General features: G+C 34.3%; 1 protein-coding gene across 7 annotated transcripts in view; it reads right to left on the reverse strand.

The window, feature by feature from the left end:
* Nucleotides 1-215: 215 nt before the first annotated feature.
* The window catches only part of CD46 (CD46 molecule), a 31,169-nt gene continuing 16,664 nt past the window's right edge, over nt 216-14,720 (reverse strand). For 2 of the 7 annotated variants that reach the window (XM_069459732.1, XM_069459725.1), the window contains 4 exons: nt 9,440-9,475; nt 8,859-8,919; nt 2,743-2,897; nt 1,819-1,866 (listed from right to left, as the gene is read on the reverse strand). In XM_069459732.1, coding sequence (XP_069315833.1) covers nt 2,819-2,897; nt 8,859-8,919; nt 9,440-9,475 — 176 coding nt within the window. In that variant the 3' untranslated portion in view covers nt 1,819-1,866; nt 2,743-2,818. Of the gene's footprint in view, nt 1,867-2,742; nt 2,898-4,705; nt 4,799-8,858; nt 8,920-9,439; nt 9,476-12,466; nt 12,509-14,720 lie in introns of those variants that run through there. The other 5 variants (XM_069459728.1, XM_069459729.1, XM_069459730.1 and 2 more) reach the window with 5 other exon arrangements.

The following is a 14,720-nucleotide window of genomic DNA, read 5'->3' on the forward strand; positions in this document are numbered from 1 at the left end:
AAATTCAAATATGCTGCTTTCTCTGTCATTTAAACAAAGTTCTAAAGAAAACTGGTCTCTCCATATATTTAAGTAATTGACAAATTGGACAAAATATATATTTATAAATACATAAATCTCAAATATAAAAATGGAAAAAATTAAATTTGAGACAGAAACTGCTATAAAAGTATAATTATTTTAAGCATAAAAGTATTTAGTTGAAAATATTTCAGTTAAGTTTAAAAAAAATAGCCCAGCCATTCCTTGCCTCTAAGCAACTGCTACATTCTTAACAACCATGTGAGAATGGGTATAAACTTCAACTCCATGCTTTCAGAATTCCTGTTTATTCCTCCTCAAACATTTATGTTCCTAAAGCATCTCATTTCACAAGAGATTACAAAGGCAATGAATACTTACAGTACCTATAAACATGTCTTTATACAGTAAAACAGTATTTATTCTGATCCACCCTTGATTCCCCAATCATAGTCTTCTCAAGGCAAGGTTTCTTTGGCCCAACTTGAGCTAGCTACTAAATACAAAAGTTCAAAACACAACTTATAACAATGTAATTTGAACTAGAGTGGTCGCCCCTTCTCTTTGTCCACTGGCTTCTTTGAAAGAGACTGCTAAAGTAAGGGGATTCAGGAGAGGGCCCTCCTATTCTATTCTACTTGAGCGTAACATGCCACCTACGTTTACTTTTTTTTATCTCTTAGCACGACCAACAGCAAATAGACAACAGTGAAGTTTCCTTCTCTGAAATACATAAATTACTTTTTACTCTGCCTTTTAGGAGATGAGGTAAGATATATACATAGATAAGATGCTTCTACTAGCAAGGACAACGTAAATGGACTAAGATTCTAACACAACTTGAGGTTATCTGATGAATTTATTCTTTCCAAAACGACCTACTTTTAGAGGGCATTGTTTAAAGTAAAACCTCTCGATTTTAAGTAGTGAAAGAAAACCACAAGGCCACAGTGCTCACTTTGCACCACAAACTAGCATTCTTGCTATGGGCATCGGGGCTTCTAACTTTACACAGAAGTACGTAACTGATTCTGAAATCTTACTCATTTTTTAGACTGGTTGACTGATGTTTTTAAAAAGGTGAAAATAAGTGCCACACATAGACATTCTAGTTCCTTTAAATCACGAAAGATGATTTAAAATACAGAATTTTATCCCATTAACTTTTAGAGAATTTTACAATAATATTCTTAGTTAAGGAAGTCAAACTTGTCCATATTCTCAATTTATAGTGTTCTTGTTCTTAATAAATAAGAGCCAAAGGAGTATAGACATATTTGTAAAGGGTTTTTACAGTGAACAATATATACAATAAATTTTAGAATTGTAGGAAAATGAATCTTAAGAATTGACATTAATCTTTGAATTAAAAAGGTTTTAAAATAACTTTCTTTACAAAATGAAATGTAATTTAATTTTTTTTGTATCTCAAGATCACTATGTGATTTCATTTTGAAATACATTTCTCTAAATTTACCAATTTTATAAAATAAATCATTTCCCCACCTTCATACTACCACGGATGCTGTGTTGATCTGCTCTATAAATACAAATGTTATTTGAGGAAAAACAGGCAATATGTTCACACCCAAATTCATACACGTTCCAAAGAAGCATCAAAGGATGGTGACTACCTTTAAGTGCCATAAAAATGTTAGAGTTATGACTTAACAGTTGCGCTCACAAGAGTGAAACTAAAGAATAACTATTTTACATCTGAAGATTTTAACAGTATCAAAAGATAAACTGGTAAAGCAGGTTGTGGAAACTGTTCAGTTTGTCTGCTCTGCCGGAGTGGTTGACTTAAGCTGGTAAGTGGTGTATTCAGCTCTAACCTCTCCTTTCCTACAAGGCAAGGTATAAAGATAGCATCAAAGATAAATATGGCTATATACAGAAATTAAATTCCACAAGCCTATATAGAAAATGGACAATTAAACCACCCTCCCCCAGTTTATACTATTGAGTCTCCAAACTATGAAATAAATGATTGTTTTAAAATGTTTCCAAATGTTCAACTACTCTCACTCTAAAAACGCTTCTTCTGGATTGTATTTTCCATCCTCTCCAAAACAAGAAGCAGAGCAGTAGCATACAAAATAGTAAGTACTTCCTCCATTTGACTGAAGGCCAATGTGAAAGATTGGAGAAAAACACATGTTTTCCTATTATCACAATTTTAAGGCTGTGGCTCTGAGACAAGACCTTTTAAAAAGGCAGTGGTTCTAACAGTGTTCAAGTACAGGAATGTCTTGTTCACCCCTCGCTGTCAAGAACATCATGTGTTCTGGTAAGAGATTCTCCTAAACAACTCAAGTTTGCATCACACTTGCATTGTAACAATACGTATCTTTGTAAAATCTATTATTCTAGTCCACTGCTGTCCAAAGAAATATAATGCCAGTCACATATGTAATTTAAAATTTTCTAGAAGCCACGTTAAAAAAAGATACAGAGGAAAAATTAATATTATTTTTATTTAACCCAGTATAGCCTAAATATTATCATTTTGACATACATTTTACATTTCTTTATGCTAAGTCTTTGAAATCCAGTATGTATTTTATACTCACGGCACATCTTACATTGGACTAGCTACTGAGGTCTGCAGCAGCCATGGCTACTGACTATTGACTTGGACAACGCAGCTCCAGGCCCTGCCGTAGTAAATTGACTTTAATAGACAAACGAAAACTAAATTTGAACTGGTGAGTTATTTACCAGGACATGTGCCACAGCAAACACTCCAGGGACGTGTACAGTGCAACAGCTAATAACCACGTTAATTTTGGATATTTTAATATTCCCCTTTGTGGGGGAGGCCACCATGGGGGTGCTCCAACATCACGTGACTGTACTTGTGACATTGCAGTTTCCTAGGGAAGGGTGTGATAAGGGACTCAGTAGTTTGGCCTGTCACTGAATTCTTTTTCTTTTTTTCTTTCTGTAGTAGTAGAATCTTTTTCTTTAAGTAGAGTCTTAAATAGAAATCTAACATATATTATAAAAAACATTAACATAAATTTAAAGAAACATTTATTTGCTATAACAATGAAGCTATTTTGAGGATAGTAAAAATTTGAAACTGAATTACTAATTACAGTTATTTTATATTAACTTCAGCATTTATTAAATTATCTTCAAATGTTTACAGACACCCTGCAGCCCAGAGTCTGAAAACAATTTCCCTAGTTGGCTTTAGCCTCAAAAGTATCCTGAGAGACTTAAGAAGATACAGTTAAGTCCTCACTTATCCACGTGCTTTCTGTGGTTTCAGTTACCTATGGTCGACCACAGTCCAAACATATTAGTGAACCGCATTGCCTTAAACTCTTTGACCCCATCCACCTTCTGTCTTTGAATTGAAATCACAGAAGTTAACAATTTATAAGTTTTAAATTGCATGCCATTTGGAGTATCGTGATGAAATCTCATGTAAGACTTGAATCTTCCCTCTGTCCAGTGTATCCTTGCTGTCTACACTACCTGCCCATTAGTCACTTAGGAACCGTCTTGGTTATCAGACTGACTGTCAAACTATCACAGTGCTGGTGTGCAAATCACCCTTATCTTACTCAATAATGGCCTCAAAGCACGAGAGTAGTGATGCTGGCATATTGTTATAACTCTATTTTATTAATAGTTGTTGCTGTTAATCTCTTACTGTGCCTAATTTATAAATTAAACTTTATCATAGGTATGTATACATAGGAAAAAACACAGTATATATAGGGTTAGGTACTGTCCAGTACTGGGGGTCTTGGACTGTATCCCCTGGTGGATAAGGGGGGACTACTGTATATAGGACTGGGGAGGCCTAGCCTGCCAATCCTATTTGGTCTGTTTGATCTTTCTCTGTGTCCCTGTGATCAAAGACACCATTTTGCTTTCACTAAGAAATTGGCCTTCCCATTGGCCTTTGTAGATCCTACTCCAAAACCCTTTTTTTTTTTTTTTTTTATAAATCTCATTGTCTTTGTCAGGCGCCTACTCTAAAACTCTAGGGTAGGGTCTCACCTTATAAGAGGTGAGATACAGATCTCCCTTTCTTCCCAGCTACACAGACACACTCTAGCACAAAGAGAGGAACACTTCTAACTCTTTCAATTCAAAGACAGAAGGTGGATGGGGTCAAAGGGTTTAAGGCAATGTAATCCATAATTTTTCAAAATCTGATAATTTTTTTGTTTTTCTCTAACAGACTAAATATACTTAAGTCCAGGGAAACAGGTAAAATGCCTTTACAGAGTTATTTACAAGTTGGAATTGAACAAATTTAGAAAATTAAGTAAAATATATTTTGGTTTCTGTAAAAGGGTGTTTTTCCTCCCTGTACTTAAAATGAATTAATTCTGTGATTCTAAAGGCTCACAAATTCTCTTACGTTTGGACTCACAGCTGCTCCACAAGGTAGAGGAAGCTAGATAGTTTGATAAAAGGATAAGGGAAACATAACTCTATTTAAAGCCTGTGTCAAAGCAAAGGCTGTCAGTACACACTACGTTAAATTTTTTAAAAGACTGGCATAAACAAACATCAATCATTTAGCAAATGGAACAGGAATCTAAGCTTCCTTTTGGATGTTTACTGCCAACATATCTTAGCTCAGGTTACTGATACCTAAATATCAATTGAATATTTTTCGAAAGAAAGGACATCTCTGAAAGGAACAGAAAGCAGATACCTTTTAGTGATAAAAGCAAACCTTTCTCTCATCTCTTCTTCTCAGAGAGAAGTAAATTTTACTTCTCTGTGGCTCTCATCAGTTAGGTATGTGCTGAACAGAGGAAAGGAAAATAGCTGAATAAAATAGTGACAACAAATCAAAAAGAAGCAAGTGTAGTGTAAGTAGGAGAAAAATCCACGATGGAACAGAATGGAAGGAAAGCTGAGAATTAGGTTCATAAGTCAAGACTTTCTGATTCTCACCAAGGGACTGGAAACATGAATTTTGTGTGAGAAACTGCTTGACCTTTGAAGTCTTCTAGATCATCCAGCAGATGAACAGATTTGAAACTTCTGTTCATTATGTTTATTGTTGAAACCATTTTTGCCTGAAGCAAATAATGTAAAAATTCTTTCAAAGAATAGCAGATTAGGGGGGACAAACGGTCCTGGTCTCTAGCACCTTCAATTCTGAGGAAATACACAGAGTATATATTAAATCCATGTAATACTGTCTTAGAAATCAATTTTATGACAAGTCATGCGTTTGCAGATGCATCTAGACTTTTGCACGGAGTACAGTTTCTTCCTGTGGCACATTTGTTTTCAACCTAAGGGAAGATCCTTGTGAAGCTTAATATTACACGACTTCCCGCATTTCTGGGATGGATCTAATTTCGCAAATATGCTCTCTAAACTAATTACAAAATCTTTTGTTACGTACTTTTTTTTTTTTTGGTTCAAAAAATTTTGAAGGGTTTGTTAAATGCTCAAGAATTTGTGAGCCACCTAGAAAAATGTTCACGTTCATGTGATCCTTCTTGCCCTCTGTCATCACACTCCCGGGTTACCTGCCCTGACCACAATTTCAACCACAATATTTTCTAACATTCATTTCAGCACTGACAGCTTAAAAATTACAGCGTCATTGGATCAGTCCATATGAATGCACCATTAAAAGTAGGTTGAAGTTATGCCAGATAATGGGGGAAAAAAGAAAGACTATTTTGCCACAGGTCATAAAAAATATGGATTGTGCAAATAATTCTCATCAATGTAGCCAACTGTCACCTATCCACAGATAATTTAACTGGGATGAAAAACAAAATCATGCTTTTATGGAAAAAAATCACTACAGGTCATGAAAATAATTATGTAAACAAAAGACGTCTGTTGTTGAGAACCACACAGTCATGACACACAGGATGAGGCTCAAGCAGTGCCAGAGGCAGGGGAAGGGCGGTGGCTTCCAAGCCTAGAAAGTCTGGTAAAAGAATTAGTTCAGAAAGGAAGCTGCACGGGAAAAGGAAGGAGCATGTAGATGGGGCCTGTGCCGGACCAACTGGAAGCCTGTACTATTTAAATGGTGTGGGAGGATCTTAAAAGGACTACTTACACTATTTTTGTACTTTCCGAGATGAAGGCTGCAGGGGGGGTTAATTTGTGTTCCGAAATCACCGTATTAGTTTACATCAAATCCATTCTATACCAAGCTTTAACAGCAATTTGGGATTATCTGTGCCTGCTACCCTGCTTCGAGAGTTACCCCTCGGAATGGAGAAATAACGTCATACAGTTTACGGTCTTGGGTAACAAGGTTTTAAGGCAGTAATAAGCCAATTTTTGGGGGGGAGGGTTACCCCACACCCTTTTTAAAAAAAATACACGTAGATGAGGAGTCTTAAAAACTCCTATTATTTTAAACATCAGGAAAATCTGCCAATAAGCTTGACGGTATTCCTTTAAATTTCAACAATAGGGGCACATCCATAATCGTCTACATGCTGGGTACTCCAAGGATAGTCCAGGCCCAGCAGCAGCAGCGCTTAGGAGACCCTCGAAAAGTCAGGACCTCAGGCTCCACCCCAGATGTCATGAATCAGAATCTGTATTTTAACAGGTCTCCAGGAGATGAATTTGCACATTAAAGTCAGAGAAGCAATGCTGTATGCTCTAATGAAGAAAAACATACCTCCCTTGCATTAGAGTAACTTCAGCTCTTAAAATAATATAGACCTTGAGAAATTAAATAGAGCTTCACTGTCTTGAAGCCAAAGAATGCACAGAGAGAGCCTAACTTTTGATTTGGCCATTCGTTACACATTATACTGAATTTCTATTAATAATTGAGTATGTTCCTGTCATAGAAAGTACAACGTATATCCTGAAAGATTCTCATGCAGTTGATGTTTTGGTTCAAAGGCAACTATGAATTGCTTCTCCCACACTATTTTTTGAATTTTTTTTTTCAAGTTGTGCTACTGTATACAGGATTATGTTGCATTGGTTAAAGATATAATATCTTCCCAAAATATTTTAAAATTTTAATACAACAATGCTCTGTTGGATCCTATGCTGTAAAACATAGGCTTTTGAAAAATCACCCAACAAATTAATTTTGGAATCACAGATCACTATTGCTTTTGAACCTTTATTTGAGGAGTATAATGATCAGGTAACTGTTGAACTTTAAAAGACCCATTAACTGGTAGCTAGACAGTTTGTCCAGTACTTGTTAGAGAACCTGTAAGGATCCCGATGCAGTGATGTTTTAAACAAAGAAGGAAAATGAGCAGAACATGACTTCGTTTTGCTTTCTTTTTTTTTGGAGGCAGAGTCTCGCTCTGTCACCCTGGCTAGAGTGCCGTGGCGTCAGCCTAGCTCAGAGCAACCTCAAACTCCTGGGCTCAAGTGATCCTCCTGCCTCAGCCTCCCGAGTAGCTGGGACTACAGGCACGCGCCACCATGCCCGGCTAATTTTTGCTATATATATTTTTAGTTGTCCAGCTAATTTCTTTCTATTTTTAGTAGAGACAGGGTTTCGTTCTTGCTCAGGCTGGTCTCGAACTCCTGAGCTCAAACGATCTACCTGCCTCAGCCTCTCAGAGTGCTAGGATTATAGGCGTGAGCCACCTCGCCCGGCCTGTTTTGCTTTCTTGAGAAGTTATTTCTACACAAACCTTTCGGACTTATAAAATATTCCATTGATAGTATTTCCCGCTCACATTGTTGTATACATATAATTTTTTAAAATAAATAACTGATATAGAAATCACATATGCATATTATGTGTTCCATAAATACAAGATTTAAGATTCAAATGAAGGGGCTGTGGGCATTTTAAAAAGATAACAACCAAGTAATATAGAAAAAGTTTGAGTCCCTATACATGAAGAATGTACTTTTATGGCATAGCCCAAATCTGACGACTAATACAAAAGAAACATGTATCGTAAAACCATGAATACCAAAAGTCTTAAAATTATTAGGTTTAATTTCAAAGCTATTTCTAAAGCTACAAGGGAAAACAAGTCAATAAAAATGCATATTATCGTTCAGAAATTCCAAAGCACCTAATCTTGGTTTATGCTCCAGGATTTATTCTAAATCTTTCCTTAAATTGTAAACTCATTCACTAAAATTTATGTTTGATGTTTTAAAACCCTATTTTCTTTAGAAGGTATGTACTTACACATTTTTCCCTATTCTAAGTTCTCCTTTTTTCATTTTTGTAGATAAAAAGACACACAAAAGTTAACTGAGGTGCCTTGTAAATCTTACTCCTCTCAGCAACTTTTAGTGTAACCTCCTCAGTTTTACTGCAGTCTAGTAAATTAAGAGAACATAAGAGGGAAATCAAATAATGTTGTTTTTAATTCCCCAGTTTAACACATATAAATAACTACTGGGAGTGAAATCAAATAGGATATTTGAAAAAGACATCTACAGAGCTTCTCAGAAGTAAGTTATATACACAAATGAAAACTTTCATTATAAAAATCCCAGTGACTAGAACTGTCAAAGTCTCCACAGTGAACTACTTTAAATTTAATTTGGGCCAATAGTCCAATTTAGGAAATATGGTATACTTAGGGTAGGGAAAGCCTGATTTGCTAAAGAATTTCAACCTCAAATCCCACAGAAATTTTTCTTGAGGTCATAATAACCTCAAGCAACTCTGAAGCAACTCTGCACAGATTCCTCATGTTCCAATGATGTTAAAAGTAGCTGAAAATATCTTCAGCAAAGACATGCAATTTGTAGGACACGATAATGCAGGCACATTTTTAAAAAAAAGATGGTATGCAATACAGAGTACAAACTTAAGCAGCACAAAAGCATGTCAAGGATAAAAAGGACCAGTAAGTTAGAAGAAATGTGCTTTAATTTACCCTTTCTTCTTTCTTTGAAGCAATCTGTAAAGGCCGACGACTATTACTGCAACTGCAAGAACTACAAGAAACCAGGAAACAGATGATATATGACTCTGAAAACTAATTACCAAGATCCAAAATACAGCAGAAGAAATAATGTTGGTTACATTTCAGTGGTCAGAAAATGTTATTTTAGTTAAGCACTTACAGGTTTATATTCCATGCAGACTCTTTGCTGTCTAAATCTAATTCCCTGGCATCACTTACAGAGTCCTCAGTAAGTCAGAGAATAGTCCTTGCTTACTTTAGTAAATTATCAGAAGCACTTTTGGGAAACAAACTCATATTACTAATCATCTCAAGAAAATGTGTATTACTTACACTTTGTTACTAAGTGGATATGTAAGTTATAAAAGGATATAAAATCACCAACATAAGGTAGAATTAATAGAATATACCATATAAAAGGTCAGGTTTTTATAAATTGGTTTACTTAATCTCAAGCTGTAAAAGCTATAGAAACTGAAAAACCATTTAAAAAAATCATGTGCTTCTGCACAAGTAATATTTTAAGTGATGTCAAGAGTTGGGATACTTACTTGCAATAATAACAATGAGGGCAATGACCCAAGCATCTGAGAAAACAAAAACAGTTTGAAGATGTTGAACACGTGAGTCTCTAGATAGCAGCTGTATTTTTATTTCAATCAGATCATCTAAACACTACAGCAAAAAAAATTTTTATCTATCTAGTTTTAGCACCACGCTCTAACCAACTGAGCTAACCTATCTATCTAGTTTTAGCATGACTATTAGTGCACCCAGGTCATTTTGATCCAGAACCTTTCTAACCGGTTTTCAAGTATAGGGTCCAGCTCAGAAAACTCTTAATAGGAACCTCAGTCTTCATTGTGCTCTGTAGCCACCTTTACTTTTTGTGTGTGTGTGGTGAAATTTTAATATTTTTTGACTCAAAATTTAGCAAAATATGTAGACATAAAAATCTACCTTTTCAACTATTTTTATCTGTATAATTCAATGGCATTAAGTCCACTCACAATGTTCTGCAACCATCACCATTATCCATCTCCAGAACTTTCATGATCTCAAACTAAAACTCTGGACCTATTTAAAAATAACTCCCTTCTTCCCCAGACCAAGGAAACATTATTCTACTTTATTTTTCTATGATTTTGCCTATTCCAGTTGCCTCACTTAAGTGGAAACACACAGTATTTGTCATTTTAGATCTGGCTAATTTCACGTAGCATAATGGTTTTAAGGTTCACACATGTTGTAACATGTTCTTTTCTTTTTTTTTTTTTTTTTGAATAATAGCCATCTTCAAGGTGTAAAGTGGATTCTCATGTATGTGATCTGCATTTCCCTCACGACTAGTAATATTGAGTAACTTTTCACGTACTTTTGGCCTTTTGTTTTATCTTCTTTGGAGAAATATCTTTGCTAATCCTTTTCCACTTTAAAAATGTTTGGTTTTTTATTTTTGATGTACACGTGTTCCTTACACATCTGCATAATAATCCATTATGCAATATATGAGGTACAAACATTTTTTCCCCATATTGTGGGTTCTTTTTTCTCTCTCTTGTTAGTGTTCTTTGATAAACATAATTTTTAATTTTGATGAAGTCCAGAATAATTGTTTTCTTTTGTTGCTTGTGCTTTTTTTTGGTCTCATATCCAAGGAAACACTGCCAAATCCATTATCAGGAAGATTTCTCCATATGTTTCTCATAATAATTTTATAGTTATGGTACTTACCTGCAAGTCTTTCATCCATTTGGAGTCAGTTTTTTCATATGGTGTAAGATAAAGGTCCAACTTCATTCTATTGGATGTGGATATCCAGTTTTCCCAGCACCATTTCCTGAAAAGATGGCCTTTTTCCCATTGAAATTTTTGCTGTCTTGTAGGAAATCATTTGACCATATATATGAAGTTTTATTATTATTTTATCGCATTGGTTGAAAGAATTTTCTTAGGCCAATGTCAAACTATTTTAATTACTGCTGGTTTGTGTAGTAAGTTTTGAAACTAGGAATTATGAATACTCCAAATTTGTTCTTTTACAAGATTGTTTTGGCTGTTTCAGATCCTTTGAAATTCTACATGAATGTTAGCATATATTTTTCAAGATATGCCAAAAAAAAATCTCATGATTTGGACAGTGGGTTGCTTTCAATCTATAGATTACCTTAGATAATAATTTATCTTAATATTAAGTCTTCCAAATCATGAACTCAAGATGTGTATTTATTTGTTTTTGTCTTTTTTAATTTCTCTCAACAATATTTTGTAGTTCCAGTGTATAGATGTTTCACCTCCTTGGTTAAATTTATTTGAAAGAGTATTTTCTTTTTTTAATTTTTTGCAACAAAGTTCCTTTTCTTTATTACATGTTAAAATTAGTAACAGACAGGCAAATCAAGGGATTTTATAGATTAATATTTTTTGTTATTAGAACAATTAGAATTCACTACATTAGAGGAAAATCATTTTTAAAAGTATTATCCCATTATAGTTGGTTTAGTTCAATATTCAGTCATTTTTTTTTAATGATTTTTGGTAGAAATTTAATTTATATTTTTCCCCCAAAAGTGGATCTGTAGAATAAGTCATTAATAAATTTCTATTAATCTATCACACAGATGGTACTTGCAGAGTCTTCACAAATAATCTTATCAATCCCTCTCCTACCCTCCTTACCTCCCAACTCCCCACCCCCCCCCCCAAAAAAAAATTAAGACATAGTCCTAAATACAAAGAAGATTTCTTCTAAAAATACAAATGAAACACCAGGGCACATGGATAAAACTTATACCGAGAAACTTGAGCATGCATTCTTGCTTATCTAGAGAACACTAAATTCTACATAATCTTAATTTTTAGAAGTTTTTCTCTCAGTAGTACCTCTGTTTCTAAGCTGCCATTATTTTTATTAGCTGGCTATAAGTCAAAGCATGAAGTGTCATGTTATATCTGCTTGTCTCATTTCATAAACAGTTATCAAGTGTTTAACAGCTTAAGATGACATTGGATTTACTGGCACAATGACAGTTTGACTATAGAGTTTGGAGCTAAAGCATATGCTAAAAAATAAGCCTAACATGCACTGTATAAAAGAATTAACCATTATTAAACTAATGTAAGAAATGAAAAGTAATAGATTTTTGTCTTCTTTTACTTATCAAAAAATCTTCATATTTCACTGAACTTTAACTGTTACAACTAGCCTTTATTATTTTCTTTTATAAATATATACATATATATGTTGTGTGACTTGTGTAAGCTTACATAAAGTATGTTAAAACAGCCTGTTATAGAAAAAAACTAACCCAACTTATATTACTTTAAGGCTTGTGTATAGAAGATTATGAATAAAAAGAGAATTTATCTATAAATTGCCATCACAACAAAATAACACTATCATGTGGAAAGCAAGTTATGTTTTATATATTTTAACCTACATATAACCATAGCATTTAAGAAATTTGCCTCACCTGACTAGGAATTCTATACTGGGGCATCTCTTAAAAACTGTTAATTACCTATATGTTCCTACCCATACTACTACTACTTATATTTGTCATGATATCTGTACCAACCCAAATCAAGGTCAAATAGTCCTTCTCTGGGATTGGGATATCCTAAAAAAAAGAAGAAAGATAGATTAAGGAAAAAAGAAAAGAAAAGAAAATGAAGCTTTTAAGTATTTTATCCTTAATATTCATAGGCTGATTTTTTTCACCATTGTACAAAATCTCTTTAAATTCATTTTCTTTATAAACTGTATTAATGTTTCTCATTTAAAGTAGTATCATAAAAGTTTATAAGTTTATATTCAATATAATCTTTCTTCTTCCTGCCCACTCACATTTCCTGTGATAATATGGTATAGCATACAAATTTATCTTTACTATATTCTCAAAATTAGTCTACGAATTCAGTGTGATTCTAACAATTAATAAAATTAAAAGACAGACGAGGGCTTAGTAAATGCTTTAGAAATTGATCCGGAATGAAAGGAAACTTCCTCAACCTAATAAAGGCCACATATTAAACATCCACAGCTAATGTCATACTCAGTGGTAAACGACTGAAAGCTTTCCCCTAAGATCAGGAACAAGACAGGGTGTAAACATTTGCCGCTTCTACTCAAGATAGTACTGAAGTTCTAACCAGAGCAATTTGGCAAAGAAAAGGAAAAACAGGAATCCAAATTAGAAAGAAAATAATACAATTACCTCTGTTTGCAGATGACATGATCTTTTAGGTAGCAAACCCTAAGGATACCACATACACACTCATGCAAAAACCTGTCAGAACTAATAAATGAATTCAGCAAAATTGCAGGATACAAAACCATACAAAAATCAGTTGTATTTCTATTCACTAACAATGAATAATCTGAAAAGGAAATTAAGAAAACAATTTCATTTACAGCAAAATCAAAAAGAATAAAATACTTAGGAATAAACTTAACCAAGGAGGCACAAAACTAGTACACTGAAAACCAGAAAACTGCTAGAAAAAAATTAAAGACATAAATAAATGGAAAGACATCCTGTGTTCATGGATTGAAAGATTTAATATTTTAAAACTGTCAGTACTATATAAAGCAATCTACAGATTAAGTGCAACCCCTATCAAAATCCTGATGATGCTTTTTGCAGAAGTAGAAAAATCCATTCTGAAGTTCACATGAAACCTCAAGAGACCAAAACAATCCTGGAAACGAGCAAAGTTAAGAAGACTCATATTTTCTGATTTCAAAACTTAGTACAAAACTGCAGTAATCAAAACAGAGTGGTACTGGCATAAAGACAGACATACAGACCAATGGAATAGAATAGGGAGCCCAGAAATAAACCCTCGAATATATGGTCAAATGATTTTCAGTACGAGTGTGAAGAACAGTCGATGGGGAAAAGGCAGTGTCTTCGACAAATGGTGCTGGTAAAACTGGATATCCACATGCAAAAGAATGAAGTTGGACCTTAGCATATATAAAAAATTAACTCAAAATGAATCAAAAACCTACACGTAAAACTATAAAACACTTAGAAGAAAACATACGGGAAATGCTTCATGATGTTGGATTTGGCAGTAATTTCTTGGACGTGACCCCAAAAGCACAAGCAACATAGGAAAAAACAGATAAACTGAACTTCAAAATAAAAAAACTTTGTGCATCAAAGGACACTATCAACAGAGGGAAAAGGCAATCTACAGAATAGGAGGAAATATCTGCAAATCATATATTTGATAAGGGATTAACAGTCAGAACTCCTAAAACTCAAAAACAAAAATCGACCCAATTTGAAAGTGGGCAAAGGACTTAAGTAGATATTTCTCCAAAGAAGATATACAAATGACCAATGGGCACATGAAAACATGCTCAACACATTCTTAATCATTAGGGAAATGCAAATAAAAACTGCAATGACATGCTCCTTCATATCTATTAGGATGGTGCTATGGTTTGAATGTTTGCCCCCTCTAAAACTCATGATGAAATTTAATTGCAAATGTAAAGTTACTGGGAGGTAGGACCTTTAAGAGGTGTTTATGAGCCCTCGTGAATGGACTAATGCTGTTATTGAAGAGTATGTGTGTTATCCAGGGACTGGTTTTGCCCCTCTTGCTCTCTCTCACCCTGTCTCTGCCCTTCCAACAGGTGATGCCTTTGCCATGTTATGACGCTGCAAGAAGGAGGCCCTCACGAGATGCCTGTATCTTGACATTGGACTTCCTAGACTCCAGAACTGTGAGAAATCCTTTTCTGTTCATTGTTTAATGAGTAGAGTTTCCATTTGGGATGATGAAAAAATTCTGGAGATAGATGGTAGTGATGGTTGC

The sequence above is a fragment of the Eulemur rufifrons genome, chromosome 27, assembly GCF_041146395.1.
Source record: "Eulemur rufifrons isolate Redbay chromosome 27, OSU_ERuf_1, whole genome shotgun sequence".
Taxonomy (NCBI): domain Eukaryota; kingdom Metazoa; phylum Chordata; class Mammalia; order Primates; family Lemuridae; genus Eulemur; species Eulemur rufifrons.